The 22,435-nt window shown below is 52.8% G+C and overlaps 13 protein-coding genes across 18 annotated transcripts; 8 read left to right on the forward strand and 5 right to left on the reverse strand.

Annotated features, from left to right (window-relative positions):
• Positions 1-20: 20 nt before the first annotated feature.
• On the reverse strand, positions 21-1,189 carry H257_01906 (hypothetical protein; the record flags this gene model as incomplete). Its single annotated transcript, XM_009825354.1, has 7 exons — positions 21-101; positions 156-357; positions 402-492; positions 546-594; positions 638-838; positions 883-1,047; positions 1,091-1,189. The coding sequence occupies 7 exons, from the start codon at positions 1,187-1,189 to the stop codon at positions 21-23; spliced, it is 888 nt and encodes a 295-aa protein (XP_009823656.1).
• A 317-nt stretch (positions 1,190-1,506) lies between these two features.
• On the forward strand, positions 1,507-2,682 carry H257_01907 (hypothetical protein; the record flags this gene model as incomplete). Its single annotated transcript, XM_009825355.1, has 3 exons — positions 1,507-1,973; positions 2,034-2,435; positions 2,535-2,682. The coding sequence occupies 3 exons, from the start codon at positions 1,507-1,509 to the stop codon at positions 2,680-2,682; spliced, it is 1,017 nt and encodes a 338-aa protein (XP_009823657.1).
• A 1,363-nt stretch (positions 2,683-4,045) lies between these two features.
• On the forward strand, positions 4,046-5,861 carry H257_01908 (hypothetical protein). Of its 3 annotated transcripts, none has more exons than XM_009825356.1 (8): positions 4,046-4,254; positions 4,324-4,552; positions 4,605-4,660; positions 4,726-4,785; positions 4,833-4,906; positions 4,957-5,062; positions 5,119-5,238; positions 5,320-5,861. In XM_009825356.1, exons 1-8 carry the CDS (start codon positions 4,120-4,122, stop codon positions 5,503-5,505), a joined length of 966 nt encoding a protein of 321 aa, XP_009823658.1. In that variant the 5' UTR covers positions 4,046-4,119; the 3' UTR covers positions 5,506-5,861. The 3 variants fall into 3 exon arrangements, with proteins under 3 accessions (XP_009823658.1, XP_009823660.1, XP_009823659.1); XM_009825358.1 differs by having other exon boundaries at positions 5,119-5,211; XM_009825357.1 differs by having other exon boundaries at positions 5,119-5,861.
• Positions 5,218-7,384, reverse strand: H257_01909 (acyl-[acyl-carrier-protein]-UDP-N-acetylglucosamine O-acyltransferase; the record flags this gene model as incomplete). Of its 3 annotated transcripts, XM_009825359.1 has the most annotated exons (12): positions 5,218-5,822; positions 5,887-5,968; positions 6,019-6,104; positions 6,155-6,218; positions 6,261-6,314; positions 6,362-6,447; positions 6,502-6,567; positions 6,621-6,690; positions 6,742-6,919; positions 6,979-7,064; positions 7,125-7,177; positions 7,226-7,384. In XM_009825359.1, 12 exons carry the CDS (start codon positions 7,382-7,384, stop codon positions 5,760-5,762), a joined length of 1,047 nt encoding a protein of 348 aa, XP_009823661.1. In that variant the 3' UTR covers positions 5,218-5,759. The 3 variants fall into 3 exon arrangements, with proteins under 3 accessions (XP_009823661.1, XP_009823663.1, XP_009823662.1); XM_009825361.1 differs by having other exon boundaries at positions 5,643-5,822; positions 5,887-6,104; XM_009825360.1 differs by lacking the exons at positions 5,218-5,822; positions 5,887-5,968; positions 6,019-6,104; positions 6,155-6,218 and having other exon boundaries at positions 6,235-6,314.
• Positions 7,385-7,603: 219 nt separating this feature from the next.
• Positions 7,604-8,252, forward strand: H257_01910. 2 transcript variants are annotated; one of them, XM_009825363.1, is made up of 4 exons: positions 7,604-7,736; positions 7,785-7,904; positions 7,964-8,068; positions 8,133-8,252. In XM_009825363.1, exons 1-4 carry the CDS (start codon positions 7,640-7,642, stop codon positions 8,156-8,158), a joined length of 348 nt encoding a protein of 115 aa, XP_009823665.1. In that variant the 5' UTR covers positions 7,604-7,639; the 3' UTR covers positions 8,159-8,252. The 2 variants fall into 2 exon arrangements, with proteins under 2 accessions (XP_009823665.1, XP_009823664.1); XM_009825362.1 differs by having other exon boundaries at positions 7,964-8,252.
• A 285-nt stretch (positions 8,253-8,537) lies between these two features.
• On the reverse strand, positions 8,538-9,570 carry H257_01911 (hypothetical protein; the record flags this gene model as incomplete). Its single annotated transcript, XM_009825364.1, has 3 exons — positions 8,538-9,342; positions 9,417-9,500; positions 9,557-9,570. 3 exons carry the CDS (start codon positions 9,568-9,570, stop codon positions 8,538-8,540), a joined length of 903 nt encoding a protein of 300 aa, XP_009823666.1.
• Positions 9,571-9,818: 248 nt separating this feature from the next.
• Positions 9,819-11,787, reverse strand: H257_01912 (hypothetical protein). Its single transcript, XM_009825365.1, has one exon. The coding sequence runs from the start codon at positions 11,754-11,756 to the stop codon at positions 10,017-10,019; it is 1,740 nt and encodes a 579-aa protein (XP_009823667.1). The 5' UTR covers positions 11,757-11,787; the 3' UTR covers positions 9,819-10,016.
• Positions 11,788-12,812: 1,025 nt separating this feature from the next.
• On the forward strand, positions 12,813-13,577 carry H257_01913 (hypothetical protein). The gene has a single exon (XM_009825366.1). The coding sequence runs from the start codon at positions 13,034-13,036 to the stop codon at positions 13,394-13,396; it is 363 nt and encodes a 120-aa protein (XP_009823668.1). The 5' UTR covers positions 12,813-13,033; the 3' UTR covers positions 13,397-13,577.
• A 725-nt stretch (positions 13,578-14,302) lies between these two features.
• H257_01914 (hypothetical protein) lies at positions 14,303-16,461 on the forward strand. The gene is made up of 2 exons (XM_009825367.1): positions 14,303-15,422; positions 15,810-16,461. The coding sequence occupies exons 1-2, from the start codon at positions 14,327-14,329 to the stop codon at positions 16,400-16,402; spliced, it is 1,689 nt and encodes a 562-aa protein (XP_009823669.1). The 5' UTR covers positions 14,303-14,326; the 3' UTR covers positions 16,403-16,461.
• Positions 16,462-16,660: 199 nt separating this feature from the next.
• Positions 16,661-19,170, forward strand: H257_01915 (AGC protein kinase; the record flags this gene model as incomplete). The annotated part of the gene is made up of 4 exons (XM_009825368.1): positions 16,661-16,902; positions 16,948-17,097; positions 17,149-18,371; positions 18,436-19,170. The coding sequence occupies exons 1-4, from the start codon at positions 16,683-16,685 to the stop codon at positions 19,168-19,170; spliced, it is 2,328 nt and encodes a 775-aa protein (XP_009823670.1). The 5' UTR covers positions 16,661-16,682.
• H257_01916 (26S protease regulatory subunit 8) lies at positions 19,112-21,079 on the reverse strand. Its single transcript, XM_009825369.1, has 4 exons — positions 20,909-21,079; positions 20,044-20,840; positions 19,526-19,636; positions 19,112-19,469 (listed from the first exon to the last, which is right to left on the reverse strand). Exons 1-4 carry the CDS (start codon positions 21,045-21,047, stop codon positions 19,329-19,331), a joined length of 1,188 nt encoding a protein of 395 aa, XP_009823671.1. The 5' UTR covers positions 21,048-21,079; the 3' UTR covers positions 19,112-19,328.
• A 198-nt stretch (positions 21,080-21,277) lies between these two features.
• On the forward strand, positions 21,278-21,635 carry H257_01917 (ubiquitin-like protein 5). The gene has a single exon (XM_009825370.1). It carries the CDS (start codon positions 21,324-21,326, stop codon positions 21,543-21,545), a length of 222 nt encoding a protein of 73 aa, XP_009823672.1. The 5' UTR covers positions 21,278-21,323; the 3' UTR covers positions 21,546-21,635.
• Positions 21,636-21,752: 117 nt separating this feature from the next.
• H257_01918 (hypothetical protein) lies at positions 21,753-22,184 on the forward strand (the record flags this gene model as incomplete). The annotated part of the gene is made up of 1 exon (XM_009825371.1): positions 21,753-22,184. One exon carries the CDS (start codon positions 21,753-21,755, stop codon positions 22,182-22,184), a length of 432 nt encoding a protein of 143 aa, XP_009823673.1.
• Between the last annotated feature and the right edge of the window lie 251 nt (positions 22,185-22,435).

Here is a 22,435-nt window from a genome sequence, read left to right on the forward strand (position 1 = left end):
ACGTATCCTGTTCCAAAGAGTTACGACATTGCCTCAACCGAAGACTCGGCCATTACCAAGTCTTTGATCCGACCATGCAATTCAGCTTCCAACGACGCATTCTACACTCAAACATGTACCCATCAAACAAGCACAAAACGACTGAAGCAACCCACCAGCAACTGCAGCAACGCTTGTGTTAGCTGTAACTTGTTCTTGGACGCAGCCGTCGTTTGCTTGGTTTCAACGCGTGCCTTGGTTTTCGTCGTTCCCGACGACTTTGCAACAGGTGGAGCACCCTTTGCCGGTGGTGGTTGGAGACTTCGAACGATACATGTGGCGTGCTGCAGCGCGGCTGACGTGTGAACCCACGAGTGTCTAAAGTGCAATGTGAATGGGGCGACTGGCTAATTAGTTCCTACTCCACTTCGTGCAAGCAAGTAGTGACGACGTCGCCTGTGGTAGAAGCTGCGCTGTCGTCAGATAGAGGGATATCGTTGTTGCTTTCTTCGACTATACCATGGGCGATCAAATCAGGACGACGATTTCCTTCGTGAATGAGATACCGTGGTCGGGTTGTGGCAATGCGTCCTCCATGCTTTGACGAAAGAGTCCCTGCAACATGATGAGTCATTAGTTAGCCATTGGACGAACGTACGTTCCGCATGCTAAACTTAGGGATCAAGTTTAGGTTCACAGCGGCATCGCCAGACTTTTGCAATATCTGCTCGCGGCGGGCATAGGCGTTGCCAAGCCGCATGGCGTCGGGGTACGTGCGGTGAACGTAGTCGTGCACCCAGTGCAAGAACTCAAAATGTTCTTGAAACACACCTTTGACCAACTTTTTGATGGCCATTTCCTTTGACAATGGATGGGATAGGTGCACCAGCAGGTACTTTGTACCTTTTGCACGCCACATGCGTCGAGAGCTCTCTGCAGAAGCTTGAGGTTGCGCTCGTATTCAGGCTGCACTTGCGCGTGGAAGTTCACTTGCTGCAATGGGACTTTGCCAGGGTACAGAATGTCAAACACCTGGCAGTACGCAATGCCGTCCGCCAAATGCTCGATCTATTGCGTGGGTAGTATGATTAGCCATGACTAGCGTGAAGACATGTCTTGCTTTGGTGTAATCGGTTTCGAGGAACTCATTCAACCAACTCAACAGCTCGAACCGGCCGATGCCTCGCGCCTTCAATTTACGGATCGCCATGTGATCCGACGACAAGATTTCCACCTCGAAAGGTCGCGAAGGGTATCCGGATAAATATTGGTGTTGTGGCCTGGTAAGAAAGTGCTGAAAATGCAATGGCAATGCATCCTGCCAGTGTTTAAGAGCTTTCGAGTCTCATGAGAATGCTGTCGCTCATTGCACTTACGATTCGCCATGGGATGTGGCATTCACACCAGGCAAATGATGACTTTGACACGCTATTGTTGTGCGATCGGAGTATTGCCGCAACTTGATTGGACGGGGCTGACCAATCCTAGAGCCCGATTTTGGCCTCACAATTTTTTGGCAAGATCATAATGGCGTTGCCTCTGTTCGTCGCTGCAGCGGCGGCTGTCCTTGTACCAGCGGCTGGCCTCTTGCATCTATTTGGTCCTGGACACGAAGATGCATATGAACGCACGTTGGTGGCCCCTCTCGCCGACGAAGTGGCGTTACAGGCCAAGTTCAAACACGAAACTGGTCGTCTTCAATCCCAGCCAGTTCGAGTGTACACCCAGTACTATTTCCCGAAGCAGGCCACTCCCAAGGGGGTTGTGATCTGCCTCCATGGGATCTACGCTCACAGCGGTGGGCTCACTCTCCTCTACGAAAACTTGCTGAACCGTGGCTACGTCGTGGGAGCGCTGGATTTCCGCGGGTTTGGCCGAAGCGCTGGTCGATTTGGTTACATTGATGTGTTTTCAAACTACGTGGACGATGTACTGGCATTCTTGGAAGCCACGCGAGTCCAATTCCCAGGCCAAAAGGTGTTTGTTATCGGCATGTAAGTCGTACACACCCCCACCTTTTTCTTGGATCCCTGATCTCAAGTGCCGACATATAGCTCCATGGGGGGACTAGTTCTCTTGCATACGTTGCTTCGAGCCCGCCACGGATTGATCGACGGGGCCGTCCTCCATGCGCCCCCCGTCCTTCTTGCCGACGGAGTGCGACCCCCCGCCATCGTGGAAACGGTTTGTCGAGTGCTGGTGAAGGTGTTGCCAAAGCTGCCAGCGATTCCGACACATGGCGCCACCCGGGCCAACAGCAACGAGGTGGCGAGCGCCGTGGAAGCTTCCAAGCAATTGGACGACCTGTTTTACAAAGGCCGTCTTCGCCTCGGCACTGCCTTGAACATGCTGCAAGCGACGCTGGACATTCAGACGCAGTACCACAAGATCGATACGCCCTTTGTCTTGATCCATGGCGACAACGACCGCGTGTGTGCGTACGCAGGCTCCAAAAGGTACGGAACTCTATCTAGTACCTACTACTTAGTACCTAGTACCTAGTACCGAGTACCTATTGGACTTTGACGTGTGTCATGTATGGTGGTCGTGCATAGATTGTTCGCGGCGGCAGCGTCGACGGACAAACAGCTGATTACGATCCCGCAAGGGGAACACAATTTACTCAAGGAACCAGAACGATTCCGGCGACAGTACTTGCATCACATTGGTACTTGGCTCGATGGGCGTTGTCAAGTCGACTGAAATTGCATGTCAGAGTGAAATCTACTAGTAAAGCTCAGACTTTTTCGGGTCAGTACAGGAATGAATTATATTTTGATACGTCGAAGATTTGTTTCGCTGTGACTTCTACAGTGATTGTTCACTATGTAAGCCCCGTCACAGCTCCAATGACATCGACGTAAGACTACCGGTACTGACACTTCACCTTCGACGTAAGACTACCGGTACTGTAGTTCAAACCAGAGTAGTCGACTGCCAGGACGAGGGGTGACAGTGGGCACACCTTTAACAAGGAGGTAGCTAGACGTTGCACATGAAACCATCAGAGAAGGCGACGCGTTGCCTGCCACCACACGATGGTTGTACGCTTATGGGATAAGATTGTATTTTTCATCTTTCACCTTGGGATTCACATATATAGGATCTGGTTTCGAATTGCACGATATGTACAACCTGTCTGAAGCTTCTCAAACTCAAATAGATACATGTGATGCAAACATGACGTTAGATATCGTCTAGACAACATAGGCACACCAACTGAATGCTGCGACAAGGCCTTTTGATTCAAGGTCCTGATGACGGCCACCATTGCCCAGTGACTCCCGTGCCTTTGGCATGATGTTGATACTGACTAGATTCTTCAGCTTGACTGGTCTTGGCTGCCACCGACGCTGTGAGACCGATCCAATTACGCAGCCATGACGTTCTTGATAGCTCGAACAGACACTCCATAGTAGTGAAAGCCTTCATCATCGCCATGGCACGAGTGCAATGTCGTGACTGCCGTTATTACCAGTTCCGGAACCATAATCATCGACATGTTTCCATCATGATCAAGCGAGCCAACGGGGTGCCAGAAAACCCCCATGACTCCTTGTCATCAATTTGGACAAGCACCATGGAGGAAGTTCCTTGGGCGTTGCGAAGCTGGGTGTGTGGTCGGTGGCCATCGTCCTGCCATTCGACAAGTGGCTGGTTGCTGGGTGAGGTACCTAACAGTCTGTAAGTGTGTGCAGCGGTGGTCGCAACGCGTTGGACCCGCGCCACTTGGCATTGGCGGGTGTCGCGTGGAAATCCTTGTGAGGTGATCTTCTTTGCCCTTTGATTGGCTGTTTGTGGCCCAATCGCATTGTCGCAGGAGTATAAAAGCTTCCTAGGCATTCGAAAGCTCGTTCAAATAATATTCCAAACGTCTGTCCAAAATATGAAGTGTATATTCAGGCAGTATAAAAGAAGTTCAGTTAAAAAATCACGGGAATTAAAATATCGCATACATAGAGTATCAAATGGCAATGCTTCCAGCCGTTTGATTGGTGGAAGGCGCCGTGCCTCTGGACAATATTGGTTTTTGATTGGATAAAATAATTTAATTTTGTGATTGGCCCGCCACTTGCTCGGTCTGGAGGACTCAGTGAGTGCACCGTCGACGGACCTGATTGCCACCAATACCGTGAACACATGAGCACCTTCAAGGTTGACGAAGACTGGGAAGATTGGACGCCGGAAAAAGGCTCCTTTATCCACCACATGCTTGCGGGGTCGGCGGCAGGCGTCGTCGAGCATTGCTCCATCTTTCCCATCGATACCATCAAGGTAACGTCCGTCATGTTCCTTACAAACCGTCCTCCAGGCCTCGAATGCATCTCAATCCAGTTCATGTAGACACACATGCAATGCCAGCGATGTGCTCTAAACCCTGGCAAACCCCAACTCACTGCATTTCAAACTGCCTCGATGCTTATAGCGAAGGACGGTCCTCGCCGATTATTTCGCGGCGTCAGCACCATGCTCGGCGCGAGTTTACCTGCCCACGCGCTGTACTTCTCAGTGTTCGAGTCGTGCAAAGAGAAATTTGGAGCCGACAGTCCCGAACACACGCCCATCCAGTCAGGTACATCCAAAACGCGCGCTCGTCATCGTGGCCATTGATGACAATGGCGTAGGTGCTGCGGGTGTGATCGGCACCATCATGCACGATCTGGTCATGACCCCCATGGATGTACGGTGCACTCTCTCACACGGGGAAGCATCTTGACCCTTCGATCCTTTTGTCTGTGACTGCAGGTAATAAAGCAGCGCTTGCAGCTCGGGTACTACTCTGGCGTGGTCAACTGCGTGCAAACGGTATCGTGGTCGTCTAGTCTTTGAAGGAACTCACGACGGCGTCGCAGATGGTCCGCACCGAGGGATTGCGGGCATTATACATCAGTTTCCCGACCACGTTATTCATGAACTTACCGTACAGGTATGTATGTAGTAGTCCAAACCAACCCCAACCACTTATGTTGTCATTAGCATGATCATGGTGTCGACCAACGAATCAATGAAAAAGCTGCTCAACCCGTCGGGCGAAATCAACGTCGGCGCGTACGTCTTTTCTGGCGCGATCGCTGGCGCAGTGGTACGACCTCCAGTGTTTGATAACGTCACAGGATAACGTCATCGTTGTTGTCTCAGGCCGGGGCCATCACCAACCCGTTGGACGTGACCAAGACCCGACTGCAAACCCAAATGATGTCACTAGACGACACACTCACGTGTGGCGGAAAGGTCGGTGGCGCAAAGAATTGCGACAAGGTGTGCTGACTCGAGTTTGCCGTCGTGCCGCGCGGCGGCCACGTATGCACTCACACACGTTTGCTTGATTGCCGACTTTAGATGGTGCAGTCGGCCGCGCCCAAAGTGCAATATCGGGGCTTCTTGGACGCATTCGGCCAAATCTACAAGCATGAAGGCGTGGCCGGCTTCTTCCGCGGCGTCGGCCCCCGGGTATGCGTGCATGCGCCGTCCGTAGCGGTGTCGTGGACGACGTTTGAAGTGCTGAAAAAGCTGCTGGGCGACTAAGTGCCTCCACGACCCCCCTCGACGTTGACTAGAAGTGGTTGTGTATGCAAGACATCCGCGATAATGCCGTGGGATTCGGAAGAGCTAGAGCTAGAGCATGATGGAAGCGGTGGTCGTTCTGTGGCCGCCGCGTGGTTAGACAGTCCAATGATGTGTATATTGCTAATTTTGATGTGTGAAAAATATCGACCTAGAACACTTGACTACGGGTGGTCACTGGCATGTCGTTGTACAGTCGAAGGCAGATCCATTGGCTAACTGGCTGCTGGACACAGCGCCGACCGGTGGCGGGTTGATGCGAGACGCACAAAGTCAATCTACACCGACAGGCGGTGGGTGCCATACTTTAGACACTCTCCACATGGCAGCTCAGCTTGGTACCATATCGTGCAACATAACATTGTCGCCCGCCGCCGCCTTGGCCTCCTCGGCTCGAGCCAGTCGAGTGTCATGCCGTGCCAACCTAATCGAGATATACTGTAAAGTGCAATCTCGTACGTATAGTCAACAGACGGAAGCGGTGGGGCAAAGTGGTTGCCTTGGACATTGTAAATGTATCGGTACGCTTGAAGCATTTCTTTCACGTGGGTCCTAGATGCCTACACATGGTCTCATAAACATCCCAAGAAAGAGTTTATGGTTGTTGTACTTGTAAACGGCGCAGCCCGATGAGGTTGAGCCCAACAAGCTTAGCTCGATTGCCACAGGCCAAACTATGAACAGCGTCACAGAGAGTGACATACTGAAAAACCTACCCAAAGGGCAATACGTCGCCGTCGACCGCGCTTTTTCCGCCAATCATGGCCAATCTAACGAGATTCGTCGTTCATATCAAATCAAATATCACAACATTTACCTGCCAATGTGAACAAATTGCTTGATGCCTACTTGGCCCCCCACGATGGCCAAGTCGTGAATGGTCACGTGACCAGCAAGGCACACCTGTGGCCATATAACAAACTACTCAGTCAACGAACTACCGAATGAGAACCATACGTTGTTGGACAGGACGACTCGAGTGCCCACTTGGCTGTCGTGGCCAATGTGCACGCCCGCCAAGATCTAAGTCCTTTGGGTGAAAAGAAATGCGACAAGGGGGAGTGTGTATTATGTACCCAGCACGCATCGCCCACGCGTGTCGTGCCAGCGTCCAAGCTCGTGCCGCAGTTGATCGTGACATGTTCCCTGGGACACAATCATCACGTGCAGTGTCGTCGAGTCACACTAGGAATGTACCGAATGAGGCAATTCTTGCCGATGACCAAGGCAGAATGCTCCCCAACCACGTGCTTCTTGTCCTGAGGCGGGCCACCAATGCACCCAAACGGGAACAACGTCGTGTTTTCGCCGATGGTTGTCACGCCTTCGATAACCACGTGGGACTTGAGGACGACGTTGGCGTGCAGCGAAACGTCTGTGCACTCCATCGTAAATGTTAAACTCGTCAGCTGAGGCCACTGCATGACGACGTACCAGGGCCAACGACGCAATACGGCCCAATTTGAACCCCGTCGCCCAGCCTGGCGTCTGGATGGACGACGGCCGTGGGATGGATCGACCTACGAACAGGAATGGGACGACTGATTCCTTGCAATTTGGCCAAGAGATTAATTACTTACAAAGCGGATCGGGGCTGCGCAAGGAAGTGCGACGACGGGTGTTGCGATGCCACCTACTTACGTCATGAGACTCATGAAGAGAGGGTGTGGCGTTAGCTTGCACTAATGTGGTCCAAGTAGTCTCGCATGGGTTCCATGTGCTGCGCAGATGGAGACGACGACAGGTGCCGCCGCCGCGCGCCCATGATTGGAAGGCGCCATTTCCGATACATGTCAAATGCCAAATCCAACTGCCCAATCGATGGAAGGGAGATTGCCATTCCCAAAAAACCAAATTCCGATAGAGATATTGTGCTTTTCACCCAAATCAGCACAAAAGTCCAAAAAACTGATGAATTATTTCAATAATTCATCAAGTAGATAGATATTTAATTATCTATCTACTAGATGGTACTAGTACTTCGAAGTACTTCGTATTCACTCAGGGATAATAAATGAATTCTGATTTGTGTGCTTACCTGAAGTACGTTTTGCGAATACGCACTTGACCGAATCAAGCTGATTCGCTGCGCAAGATGGCGACGGACGCAGCGTCTCGGGAACTCGACGTCCAGAAGCTCACTAGTCGCGTATCGGAGAGTGTCTGTGAGTACATAGGCGTAGAACTGGAAGGTATGTTGATGTAGCAGTACCCTCGTTCTGATGCTAGCCGTCCGCCAGGCGCGATGGAGCGCACCAAACTGGTCGACAAGGTTATGCATGCCATCCATGACAAGTTTGATGAGATGGCGGCGGAGAGTGCCACGGTCGCTGAATTTTCCGTGCGGATGAAAGAATCTGGTTTGCTCTAATGCGTCGTTCCATTCCCACATGTTACCACTCATGAGGCTCACATATAGAGGTGCTCTTCCATGACCGGATGGCAGCCATCGACGAAGTGGACGAGGAGTTGACCGAACTCGAAGACATGATCCACCAGCTCGAGCTATATGCCGAACGAATCTGTACGTCACGTACACCTTCCCACATGTAGTGTGTTACCGAGCTCGATCGCTCATACATGTTTAGACGAGAAGTTCACCGTCGTAGCGTGATAACCGCCAACCCATTGAATGTCATACATGCGTTGCGTTCACACTAGATATGAATATAATTTCAAAGCCAAACCAAGCGTATTCAATTACTTCAGCGGATGTCTACTTTGTTGTGGCCAAATTCATGCGTAAGAGTTCAGGGACTTCGACGGCCATGAAGGCTGCCAAATGACACATGACCAATGGGCCAGTTTAGGTAGACAGGTTAGGTCTATCAATAGTAAGAAAATGCTCTACGCGTTAGAAGTTCCCCATCAACTATGAATATGTGCTTCGTCCTAAATACCACGTCCACTCGACGTTATCGCAACCGTTGACAGTGTCATCGGGCAGCACCTGCAGGGAAATGTTGGCCGCTTTGGCGCCGCAGTGTGCCTGGCTACTGTCGGCATCCGTACCGTTCCACTTGAACCCACGAGGATGGCGCCGTGGCCACCACCCGCGTCATATTTCGCCATGTCAGGCTCTTGTCTTGGTGCAATCGTTTGTCCAGTAGCACCGTACCCAACCTGCCCGCCTTGGTCGAATCGAACTGCGCGGCGGAGCGACAGCTCGAGGTGAGGGTAGGCCCGGTGGAGCAGCGAAATCCGCTGATGCAGCTCGCCACTTCTGTTGGACGACGTGTAGCAGCACGGGGTGGATCGGGGGGGCAGGGAGCCGCCCGTTTTGACCAAAATTGCACCCGGCGGGAGTCCAGTCGCGTCTCCATGACGATGCCTCCCGAAAACGTCCACTTGTGTTCCGGGTCGATCAATACCGCCGTGCCAATCGACGATAATTCCATCAAGTCGTAGCGCACCGGTCGCTGTGTCGATAATCGACTGAAGCGACAGGTTGGTGGGTTTGGGGGTCCCACATGCCCCCCTGCGTCCTCCTCATCTGCGCCCCGTTCCCCCGCCATGGAATATGCCGCGGCGCGTATCCGACACGAGCGAAATGTCGAGGACGCGGAGCAGTTGTCGCCTCCGGATGTAGGCCACCGGGTGAAACGATTCGTGACCTGCACTGGGTCAGAGGAAAGTGACTGCAGTGTGCTGTCGAATATCCCATCATGGTGGCTGTGCGTGGTATACGCGAGGTGAATTGAAGGAACTTCTCGCTGCTGGCGGTAGCAGGAATGACCTAGGTGAGGACCAGCCAGCCAGTCGCGGACTACAAGAAGCAGGATGTAATCTCCGCGGGGGCTAGCGTGCTCCCAAAATTCACAAATTCACCAGCCCCATCAGCCTCAAAGACCGCCGTTCGAAACACGCGCTACCATTTGCCCACAAATGTCCAGTCGGATGGATGTAGGAGCTCCTGCTTCGACTGTTCCTCCTGCAGCCACCACCCGCTCGTTTGACTTTCAAGTAATTTAGGGGTCAGTAGTACCGAAGACTGGCGTTGACGAGGGGTTACTTGGTGATGGTCATCGTTAGAGCCGGTCGAAGTGTCTACTTAATCAAGTTACCCGGTCGCCACCGCAGCGGCACTGGGTCGTCGCTAGTATTCGACCAAGCCTTGAATATCTTTAGTGCATGCGACGTCTGCGCAGTAGCTTTACATACAAGGAATATATATCTGTACACCGAACGTCCCAACCGTGCGCACAGGTGAGGTAGGTACGCACGCATGTTTACAGCCTTCCTTGCACTTTACATGCATGGCAGATAAACGGGTTGCTCGTGAAACTGCCTTCAGTAGAGCTTAAACTTGCAAGCAACGAAGGCGTCAATTGACATGCCCCAACCCAGTCTCCTCCCCACTCTAGTACACAAACGGCATTGCAAACATGATGCCGGTGGCCAACCCTGCCTCTTCTTCAAATCTCCAACCTGTCGTCATACTATTATAGTGTAGTGGGCCGAGATATCGTTCATTACACGGCGTAGTTGAACTGTTGGAACTTGACATACGCGTCGTTGGGGGCATGGCATTCCCACAGATGCGGTCGGTAGCCGTTGTTCGAGCCCATGTCCAAGCAGAACCCCTTGTGTGTCGTGTGTCGGAGCTGCTTGGTCGTGGCATCGTACGCCCACTTTTGATTGCCATTGCTGTCATTGCATGGCCACAAGTGGATGGGCGAGCCATTCGCGTTGTGCGGCGCGTCCAAACACTTGCGGCGGCTTTCCGACATGACCATGTTCTTGTCGTGGAGGAACGTCCACTGGCCGTCCGCGGGTACCCACCCCTGGGAGGGGAACCAGCCGTGCGCAAACGCGATCCTTTCGCCGCCGTCGCGGTCTGTCCCGGCTGCAGCCACTAGTGTCCGCTTCCTGTCGATAGACACTAGCGACACGTGGCCCATGTCGCCGGCAATGGTAAACAGCTGGTGGTTGTTGTTGGCTTGGCACGGCCACACCTGGACGTGGATGTCGGACCGGTCGGCGTCGAGGCATCGGTTCGTATAGATCTCGTGCTTGAGTCGCAAATCGGAGAAGATCCACTTTTGATTGTTGTTTGCAGCATTGCACGCATACATGTGCACGGTGAACCGGTTGGCGCTGTCCCAGAACCCATCCAAGCACGTGCCTTGCTGCCAGCACTTGACCTGGTGCGTATTGACGTCGTACGACCACCGGTCGTTCGCGTTGTCGGACGGACCCTTGAACAGCCCGCCGCCGTCGCATCGGAGCACGTGGTCGCGGGACGTGGCAATCTTAAACGGGAGGCTCCACCGTGGGTCCGGCACTGGCCGGTTGTACACGTCGAATTTCCATGCACCGCTCGGGTACGCCAACCCAAAGTAGTTTTCAAACAGTGTTGCAATGTCAGTAGACTTGGCTGGGTTGTCGTGGAACATAAAGTACATGGGGTGCTCGCCGCCGTTCGTGTCCATCCAATCCTGCACGTCCCAGAAGTGCTTGATGGCAGACTCGATGCTCGCCTGGTGGTTGCGGAAGGGCCCGCCGCCGTCCGTGGGCCACCCCGTCTCCGTCAGCAGCGCCTTCTTCCCGAAGCGCGACACCATGGCCTGCCACCGGTGGTTCATGTGTGGAATGACGTTGTTGATCGTGGAAAAGTCGTACGGGTCGAAGAACGCATACATGTTTACTCCCACCACGTCGCACACGGCGGCGAGCGACGGGTACTTGATCCAGTCGCCGTCGGTCTGCACCGTACCCACCGGAATGTGCTCGAGGCCGGGGGTGGCGCGGATTCTCGCCTTGGCTTCGTTGATCGTGTCCACCATGGTCTGCAGACTCAGCCCGTTGCTCAGGTCTTCGTTGCCAATCAAGATGGCCTTGACGGACGCGGGGTGGCGGCTCGCGCCGTCGATGGCGGCCTGCAAGTCGGCCTCGAAAAATGGACTCCGAATCCACACCCCGGCGTAAATGAGCAGGTTGTGGCGCGCCGCAACGTCTATGGAGTTGGGCCCGTCGGGCACGTGCACTGTGGTGTTGGTTCCATTGGGCCACAGCAGCCCGAGGAGCGTGTTCTGCGTCTGGTACGTGCGCACGGCGTCGAAGCGGGACTTGATGGTCGTAAAGTGCGCGTCCATGTTGGCATAGTCGAATGAGTCGTAGCACACCCCTTTGCCTTCCACGCGGTGCTGCCATAAAGTAGACACTAGGGCCAAGATGGTCAGGCAGTGAAGCGTGGCGGATCTTCCTAGCATGACGTTCGATGATGCTGAGGGTGAACCAAAATGCGAAGTGGCGTGACGGCTGGATCATCGTCGTAGTGGCCTCCACCATGTGCGCGTCAATGAAGACGGGCCATCATGTATACAAAAACGAAGATTAATTCATGGGTGATAGGCGTAGTACGTTGGTGAATTTTGACCATCGTCGGTTGGTCTAGCCAATCACTGATCGGTCGTTTATGTCAACTTTCTGAGTGAAATGTACGCTATCTTGAGGGTTGCATATGGTGTGTGAGGTTGACCCTCATGATATCCTCCACGGGGTCGTCGTGGCCAACAAGGCCCTCCGAGGTCGCGATTCAATCTTACGTACCAAGACGTTTGGGATGCCAAGGAAGTTGGTGCTTGGTGTGGTGGCATGGGCTGACAAGCCATTGCCTTCTCTTGTTACCGCCCATCTTTGGAAGTTCCAGCGCCAGAAGCCCTGGGAGCGTCGAGGTACACGTCATCGAAGGCGGCTCACATACTGTACAGTCAGTCTCTGGCCATCACCTGTGGAGGTACCGTACTACAAAGCTAGTAAAATGTCATCTTCGGGGGTTGGCTTTGTAACGTTACGTCAAAAGTGGTTGGTGGACACTGCGAATGCAGTGGGGGCATTCCTTGGGTGTATGATGTACTTCGAAGTACACAGTATTCACCTTGCCACCCCGACATTGCGATTTGGAGTCGCAATTTCTGGAAACGATGTAGGTACCGGTACAGTAACGTTACTGGTTGTAAGGCTAACGTTACTGGTACTTTCGCATTTCGTTTTGCTCAACCTCATTGGGCAAGTCGAATTTCTAGAGCATTTACACAGGTTTGACAGTGAATAGCATATTAATACTACTTAAAGTACATAATAGTACCGTAACGGTGAAAGAATGTGCAGACGCAACATGAAACGTAATGCTGGTCTGTGAAGTACTCCCAGCAATTCATGCTGTGGACTCGGAGGTTGAAGGACCGACCAAAGATGGAATGCCGCTTAACGTAAGCTGCTCGCGTTAGTTGACACACATACATAGCAAATGGGGTGATTGAATACTTCGAAGTAATTACAATGTTAGAAACAACGTGACCGGAGGCTGCCACTGTACATACTATTGCCTCCAGCGAGGTAGGTGTGGTGGGGGGTTGACGTGCAGCGAGTTGACATGCGTGCAGTTGCACAAAGGTGCCGGGTGATTGCAGTGGTCAGCCACTAGCATCTGCTTGATCATGTCGCCCTCGTCGCGCTGCAAAGGCTGGTGGGACCACCCGATTGGATGTGCCGCCGTTCCAGAGGGACTGGGGATCTATACTATATCATATGTGGGACTTCAAGCTGGTCTAACCGGTGGCGACGATTCGGTGAGCGGCGTGGTCGACCTGCTCTTGACGGGTTCCAGCGTCGGCTTTCTTGGTACTGTAGCAACAGTGCTGTCACTCCACGCATGCGCGTGCAGAGCATACTGTCGACCGATCGCAGTTGTGGTTGTTATGGAGAAGTGAGACTCATTGCGTCGATCAATGTCATACCAGCGATGCATCGGCGACTGCGTTTGCCAATGCATTCTGCACGTACATGCGTGAAACGGCGGCTCCGATATTGCTTCCAAGAAGCCGACGCGAGAACCCCCCAAGAGTAGGTGGACAACGACGCTCGTCCTGTCGTCGCCTCACACGCCAGACGACATCGATTGGAGCAGCTTGGAGCAACGACACGATCAAGCGGGTAGAAGCTGGTGTGAGGCCCCGTGCGTCCCGAAGGGGTTGACTTGAACGCGTTGGTGCAAATGCAAGAATGGCCCAGGTTCCTCTCGATGGTTGAAATTCGGACCTGTCAACCATCTCGACGACACCGTCTGGTTGTCAGTTACAAAAGTGTCCAATCATATTGCGAGAATTTCAAATCTGGGTCCCCAACAACCAACCACTTTGCCTCAAGAATGATTCGAGGTTACCGCCCAAAGCCTTTGCGATTTTGTCGTCAAGTTTAGCCGCCTTTCACTGGTCCATGTGGACAGTACACATGCTCCGACAAGTGTAGCCGCCTTTCACTGGTCCATGTGGACAGTACACATGCTCCGACAAGTGTGGAAGTGTGCAGCATAATGCTAGTTCGACAACGCTGGTCGACTGAGCCGGATCAGTTCAATACAGATGGTGGGTTTCCCATAACGTGCATGTATTGGAGAACTTTAAGGCCACCAGTTCTGCCTCGATACGCTTTTTTTGCAAAATGCTGTAGTATAGTAAGACTACATGTAGTGCATTCGCCTTCTCTGATGCTTTGTTACTTTTTAAGATATAAGCTTAGTAGTATCCTGATTCTACTATTAATAGTATCATGATTTGAAGCAATACTCATTATAGAATAAATTGGCTACTACTGGTACGCTGAAAAATAAATACCGTCGTCGTGTTATGACTACCACCACGACGTATACTTCTAAATTGTATTGAATAATTTGTTATAACAAGTTATTACATCCATGGTGAGACTATTAATATTCGACAGAGTGTCAGAATGGCGATTGTAATAGTGTTTGCGTGTCGACAGTGGAAAGGTAACCAAGATGGACCCCACCCCACTATCTGACATCATGGCGTGGGAAGCAATGCAGATGAGTGTCTACCTGCCGCTCACATGCATCTCCATGATCGCGGCATGCATCACAATCTTCACTGCGTTCGACACGAAGGACATCCGACGATCGGCCGTGCAGTACAGCACCTATTCCGTGTTCTGCTGTGACTTTGTCTGGGCGTTCCTTCGATGTGTCCTGTACATTCTCGGCATGATCGAGGGTGTGCTGCCCACGGCGAACAAAGGCGACCGCAACGTGACCAACCTTGACGAGCCCATCATCGCATACCAAGCGATCCTGACCGCCGCCGGCGACCTCTTCATCGTCGCCGGTGCCATTTGGATCGTCCTCACGGCGTATGAGATGCAGCGAGTCGTGACCCACACGATCACGCGGCTGGAAGATCGAGAGCGCCATACCGTCCTCTTCTACAACATCGTCGTGTACGCGCCGCTGTCCGTGTTGTTGCTGCTTTTTGCGCTCGGTCCTGTATCCAAAAAGGACGAAGACCTCACGAGCTCGTGTCTCCGCGCAAGCTTGTACTTGGTTGTGTGGGCGCTATTCCTCGCCGTGCTGTACCTTCCGTTCGCCATGTACAAGATCTACTGCGTCCGTCAGAACCGATCTGGGTTCTTCGACCACACGCTGGAGCACATCTACCGCCGCGTACGCGTCCTCCTCATCGTGTACAGCGTCACGACGATCCCCACCTCCATCGTCAGTCTCGGCAGCGAAGTCGCGCAACTGACGCGGAACAACTCGAACTTTCTTGGGCCGCACACAAGCACTTTCTTCTTTGCGACCAACTGCCTGTTCTACCTCACTGGCCTCTTCAACGCGGTTAGCATTGGTGGCAGCGTCCTCTGCTGCATCCGCTGCCTTCGACCGGTCATGCCCAAGGAACTGCATGAAGGTCTCATGCACGGCGGCATGCTGCGACCCTCGGATGCCATGCTCTCGTCCGAGAACTTGATGTCGCCCCCTCTCCACATGCCGGTGTTTGTGTGCACTGACATTGAAAGCTCCACGTTGCTCTGGTCTCGCATACCAAACGCTATGACCAAGGCCCAGTCCTTGCACGACGGTAAGTACTCTTGCAATTTCTCTATTTATTGAAAATATCAATATTTTTCAAGAAATGATGTATTATTATACTTTGGTCCTTCATTTACCTGCGCGTACAGTATATATATATATGTATGTATATAATATATATATATATATATGTATAATATATATATATATATATATTATATATATACATATATATATTTTTTCTGCATCTACGTGTTCATCCCAAGTGATGGCATTCGTCGGTGGTGGTTCTTCCTTGCCTTTTCTTCTTCGTTTGTTTCCATCCTCGTTTGTATGTACTTTGAAAGTATTTGTATCGGTAATGTTAGTTTGGTTATATATTGCTCATTTCCTGTATTTCTTTGGCGCCAATCGTGATGCAACTTAACATGTCTAGACTGCATGCGCCAACACTTGGCCTCGTTCAACGGGTACGAGATCACCACCGCGGGCGATGCGTTTCAGCTGGTATTCCACACGGTCACGGACGCCATCTCGTACTGCGTTACGGTGCAACTCAAGCTGCTCGACATGCCGTGGCCGAAAGAATTGGACGACTTTCGTGCGGCCAAGACCATGACTGACATGTTTGGGCGCCCGTTTTTCCGGGGGCTTCGCGTGCGCATGGCGATTCATTTGGGGGGAGGGGGCTTGATCCACCAGGTTCACCCCACGACGGGCAAATTGACGTACGCGGGGCTGGATGAGCTGGTGGCGCGGGAGGTGGGGGACAGCGGCCTGGGGGGGCAGGTGCTGATTTCAGCCGTCACCAAGCACCGGTACTTGGAAGAGATCCAGGGCTGGACAAAGCCCAAAAAGGGCGGCCGACCCGTCGTCGTCCAGTTCAAAGACTTTTTCTTCCGAGAAGCCCCCAGCTGCCACATTGTCGACCTCGATATCGTGGTGCCCATGGCCGAAATCGTGCCTTATTTATTGCGTCCTCGGTTCGCCAATGGACGACGCGCAGACCAGATGCATGTGTTGGCCTGACAAATTATATCGTGGTTGGTGTATTTATTAGCATAAAGTAACACGATCGTGGATGTGTAAAGTTGGTTTGTCTACAAGGAATCAATATTGAATCACGCCAGAGTTCTGATTGGTTGAATATACTTGTCCTTAGCCAATCATATCCACTCAAAAATGGATTAGCCAATAGCGTCGATTCGTGATCCGACGGGATCTGGAAGTTCGTACCGAATCCACAATATTACATTTGGATAATCTATTTATAGACGAAGAACCACTGCCCAACATAACGGCTTCGCTCATGGAACGGGAGATGCCTGGTATCAACCTCCACTTGCCCATGCGTCGGTCGTCAGCGTCCCACGCAACGACGGCAAGTGAGAGGCACATGACAGCAGGTGACAAGGCGCACAATCCGGACGATGCGTTCCGGCAGTTCGACCTCCACCACGCTGCGTTCTTGACCAAGCGCGGCAAGACCATTCACCACGTTGTGTTGCGGGTGTTTATCATTGCCGACGGTAGGTTGTCTACCCCAACCAACTAGTCATTCACAACTCTTGCAGGGTTTGTCTTTTACTTCAAGAACGCGTCCGCTACGCAACCCAGTGGTCTCTTGCCCATCGACGGATCCGAGTTCAAACTACATAAGTACCAAGTGAGCCCGCACTTGTTTAACATTTGCTTTGAAGTGCAAACTCCGCTGCGATCGTGGGGTACGTACTCTTCTCAGTATTCTACCGGGTAGTCGCTGACTAGTCTCGTAGGAAGTGTGGTGTTGCATTACCATGGCTGCTCGGATGCGCAAGCGCAGGACATTGTACACCAGCTCGAAACCGCCGGCTCCAAGCGCATTTTCGGAGTGTTTTCAGAGCTATCCGTGTGTCCGGCTGCAGAAGTCGTGCACAAAACGGAAGGCCACGGCGACAACAAGGAACCGTGCCCGTCGATAGACTCTACAGCCTCCCACGGCACCAGCTTGACGGTGGCGTCGTCGACGGAGTGTTCGATTGCCGATGCCGCCACTGCATGCATCTACCACGTCGACAAACGAGGACATAAAGTGCCCTTGCTCGATTTAACGTGGTCGGAACTGCATGAAAGCTACGCAGACATGTGCAAAGCATTGGACATTCCGCTCGACGAAGTCGACAGCAAGCGCGTCGACATGTCCAACGAACTGTGCCACGACCTGTGCTCCAACGGCACCCTCACGCGCCCTTGGGGAGTCCTTTGCCTGGAGCCTGCCATGTCACCGTCACATCAACAACATCACCACAATCGACGTTTGAGCTCGTCGTCTGCTTCGTCGTCGTACATGTCCGAGTGTGACACCGTCGGGGCGTCCACCATCGACATGTCGGGAGCAGCAGCCCCCGTGGCTCCGCTGGACGCCGCCGCCATTGCTGCTGGCTCCGAGCCCCACGCAACCTCCCCGGCAGTGTCATCCCCTACGTCGGCAGAGCAGCCGGCGGACCCCCCTCATCCCCGGCGACGGCGCATCAGTCGTCGGTCTTCACTGCACAAAAAGCGTGCGTCGTCCCGGGACCCGTCGATGGTGATCAGTTCTGGCATTGTCGTGCCGGCAAAGGCCATTCCAGATGTGAAGCTGATCCAGGCGATCTCCATGGCCGAGAGCTACAGCGGCGGGTTCTCGTTGCGGCAGTACACGCCTCTCAAGATCGTCGGCAAAGGCGGGTTTGGACAGGTGATGGTCGCGCGCCACAACTCGACGCACCACATCGTGGCCATCAAGACCATGAGCAAGCACGCGCTCACGACGCAGCACCAGGTGGCGCACACCAAGGCCGAGCGCAACGTGCTCATCAAGTGCTACAACCACCCGTTCATCGTCAAACTGCACGCGGCGTTCCAAACGATCGACCATCTCCACATGGTGCTCGAGTTTTGTCCGGGGGGTGAGCTCTTCTTTCACTTGTCCAAGGCGGGCCGGTTCTCCGAAGCGCACACTGCATTCTATTGCGCCGAGGTTTGTTATGCGGCTGCTGCAGTTGCTGTTGTTATAAATATGCAAGTTGATGGGAAATGGTTAGATTTATCTGGCGCTGGACCACTTGCACACCCACGCCATCATCTACCGCGACCTCAAGCCGGAAAACGTCCTACTCGACCGCGAAGGCCACGTTCGGCTAGCCGATTTCGGACTGTCCAAAGAAAACGTGACCGAGCGCAAACTAGCTGCGACCTTTTGCGGCTCTGCCGAGTACATTTCCCCCGAGGTGCTCATGTTGGCCGACGCCGCGTTCGACGAGGTGCTGCCGCTAGCAGGCGGATACGACAAGGGCGTCGACCTGTGGGCGTTGGGGTGCCTCGTGTTTGAGCTACTCACGGGGCTGCCCCCGTTTTATTCGGGCAAGTGCCGGTCCGAGCTGTACGCCAAGATTAAGGACGGCTACGTGGCGTTCCCGTCGTACTTGTCCGAGGAGGCCAAGGATTTGGTCTCGAAGCTGCTGCAGCCGACCCCCCACGACCGGTTGGGGTACAAGGACGCGAACGAGCTTAAGCGCCATCCGTTCTTCACGGCGCACATTGCCGACTGGGACCACTTGAAGGACGTGGCACCCCCCATGCAGCCCTCGCCGGGAGAGTACATGAACTTTGACGACGCTTTCACGTCCATGCCCCTCGACAAGGAAGCGCTCGAGGTGATGGCCGAGTTTAGCAAACGCAACACGATGGAGCATCAGTTGTTTGACAATTACAACTGGGCCCCACCCGACCAAGACGGCGGGGGGGGGGGGGCCGCCATGGTGCCCAAGGCCAGTTAGTGCTTATGTGGGTGCAATATGCATATGTATTTAAGGCTACTACTGTAATCCTCAAGGCAAAATAACACACGAAACATGGGGGGTTAGCAAATGTCGATTGTCAATAGTTGTTTCGGCGTGTTTGGTTGTGTTGGCGACGGGCGAGGACGACGACGTGCTTACTTCCACAACTTGTTGATCGACATGTTTTGCTCCGAGTCTTTCTTCATCACCTTGGACACGGCCATCTCAAAGTCTTCTTGTGTGACGTGGACGCGGCGTTCTCGGAGCGCAAACATACCTGCTTCCGTGCATACCGCCTAATCATCATGTGTCATATCTCCGATTCCATATCAAATTGCATGTGTGTGTGTACCTTGCACTCGGCGCCGGACGCCGTCGGCATCTTTTCGGCAATCACCTTCAAGTTGATCCCGCGCAACAAGTTCATACGCCGCGAGTGGATACGCATGATATCCATGCGCGACTAGCCATGACAAGTCAAATCAATAGATATATATATATTGTGAATTCGCTATAAACTTCCAAAATTCGCGCGACTTGTTCAATCAATATTGAATCACGATCGAGTTCTGATTGGTTGAATATACTTGTCCTTTTTGTAAGAGCCAATCAAATCCACTCCAAATTGGATTAGCCAATAGCGTCGATTCGTAATTCGATTCGGCGGCGAGATATTCGACGGAGACTGGAAATTCGTATCGAATATACCACAATATATATATATATATATATATGTGCATCAAATCCAAGTGCAATGCCACTGCGAAATGAAGATACAAGTTGCAATGATAGCATGAGCATGGCATTGCAATATTGGGCTGCAATGATTGTCGATAATGATGATGATGATGGGGGGAGGTAGGTACCTACCGCTTCCGTGGGGTGGGGGAATTCGATTTTGCGATCGATGCGACCCGGTCGCAACAGCGCGGCGTCTAAAATGTCGATGCGGTTCGTGGCCATCACCACCTTGATGTTCTGTGCCGGTTCGAACCCATCCAGTTGATTGAGCAGCTCCAGCATCGTGCGCTGGACTTCCGAGTCACCGCCGCCTTCCATGCGCGAACTGCCGATGGAATCGATTTCGTCCATAAAGATAATCGACGGCGACGCTTCACGAGCCATCACAAACAGCTCGCGCACCATGCGGGAGCCTTCGCCAATGTACTTTTGCACCAATTCCGCACCGGATACGCGGATGAACGTACAGTCCGTGTGATGCGCCACGGCGCGCGCCAGAAGCGTCTTGCCCGTGCCGGGAGGGCCGTAGAGAAGCACGCCCTTGGGCTGGGCGACACCCAACGCGTCGAAGAGCTCGGGGTGCTTGATGGGCAACTCGATCACTTCCTTGATTTCGCGGATCTGCTTGTCCAACCCGCCGATCATGTCGTACGTCGAATCGGGCACTTTTTCGACCTTCATCAAGCTCACGAGCGGGTCCACCTTGGTGGGAAGGATCTTATGCAGCACGTAGCTGTCGTTGCGGAGCGCCACGCGGGTGTTGGGTGTGCACTTGGTGATATCGATCGTTTTGTCCACGTCGACCACGTACTTGCCTTCGGGGTTCACTTTCACGAGCACCTTTGACTTGCCCATTTGCTTGACCACTTCCCCCACATACGACCCGGGTTCTTGCAGCAGTTGCAACTCTTCGCGAAGCAAGCGCACTACCATGTGATGTGAGCATCAATTCCTCGTCCGCCGACTTCGATGTGGTTTGTTAGATAGGTTGTACCTTTGGAATTGAGCTCGTTGCGCTGCGCTTGAAGGCGGCGCAGGTTCATCGTCTTGTCACGCACGGTGAGCTCCAAGTGCTCGATCTTCTGGCGGTAGTAGCTCGTCAACCCCTCCGACCCATCGGTGATTCCAGTCATGTTGCAAAGCTGGGGTGCAGATCAGCCAAATCTTCTGGGATATTCATGCGGTTTGAAGGGTTTGGACGAAAAGCGAACTTAATGTGGAAATATTAATCTTTAGAGGGTTCTTTTTGAAATATTTCTGTGTTTTACAACTGTAGTAACACGTAGAACTAGAAAAATATATGAAAAAGTTCCCCAGGAAGAATAATATGATGACAATAATATATTTCTTGCGCACTTAATCGAGCTGATCATGAATGGCAGAATCGAAGAACCATCTATCTCGTCGTGATGATTGAGGTGATCCTGAACGACCGCTTGGGCAAGAAGATCCGGGTGAAATGCAACGAAGATGACACCGTGGGTGACCTGAAGAAGCTCGTCGCGGCGCAGGTGGGAACCCGCCCGGAAAAGATTCGCATCCAGAAATGGTACACCATCTACAAAGACCACATCACACTCGAAGACTACGAAATCCATGATGGCATGGGCCTCGAGCTATACTACACATAAGTCGGCGAGGCTTGCTGCTGTCCCTGCATCGATCTACATAAACCCCTTCAATATACTCGCTAGGACAGACATGCCTCGTTTACTTGCGCCTGTTCTACAGCTTGCAATCACAAGTTGTGGTCTCGATTATCCAGAGACCGAACGCATGTGATAGTGCCTCCATTCAGAATCGATCATTTTCCATTGTTGGATCAACTACACAAGACTATGGTTAGCCACGTTCTCGTTGTCTTGCTGTGCGTTGTCGCTTGGGGTCACGTCGAAGGCGCCACCAAGGTATTTCGATCTGGCGTTCCCCAGAGCACCGCCAAGGAGTTCGTTCCGATGTCTGGCAACGTTCCAGTGGACTCTCACACCAGTTACAACTACGAGCGTGGGAGCCAAGACACGACCAGCGGCCAGCGAAGCACTGGAACTGCGTCGAGTCCGTACGAAAACGTCCTGGGAGGGAATAATGTCGGGATGCTTGGAGGTATCGGTATTGGCGGCGAGCAAGCTGTCCTACCTTCCGACAACAACTTTGCACTGCAGTCGTCGTCCCCGCTTGGGAATGTCGGTGGCTTAGGGGGGGGCGTGCTGGGTCACGAACTCGGCTATGGCCTCATGAACACCCCCCCTGGTGGCTTCCATGGCATTTGAGGCGCTTGCCACAGCTGCACTGCAACAGCTCTTTGGAGTTCAAGTGACAACACCACCTGGACCCGCCTTCAGCTAACATCTTCGAATAAGTCATGTGTTGAATAGACTCACACTAGCGTTATGGCGTTCGCGTTTGTGAAGTCGTTTGCTATACTAGTATGGTAACACCCTCGTCGCAGCCTAGAGCATTTCACCAAAATCGGCTGCACCCCTACCTGATATGTAACTGTGGGGCAAGATGCACAACTTGC

This window comes from Aphanomyces astaci (genome assembly GCF_000520075.1).
Source record: "Aphanomyces astaci strain APO3 unplaced genomic scaffold supercont1.3, whole genome shotgun sequence".
Lineage (NCBI taxonomy): Eukaryota > Oomycota > Saprolegniomycetes > Saprolegniales > Verrucalvaceae > Aphanomyces > Aphanomyces astaci.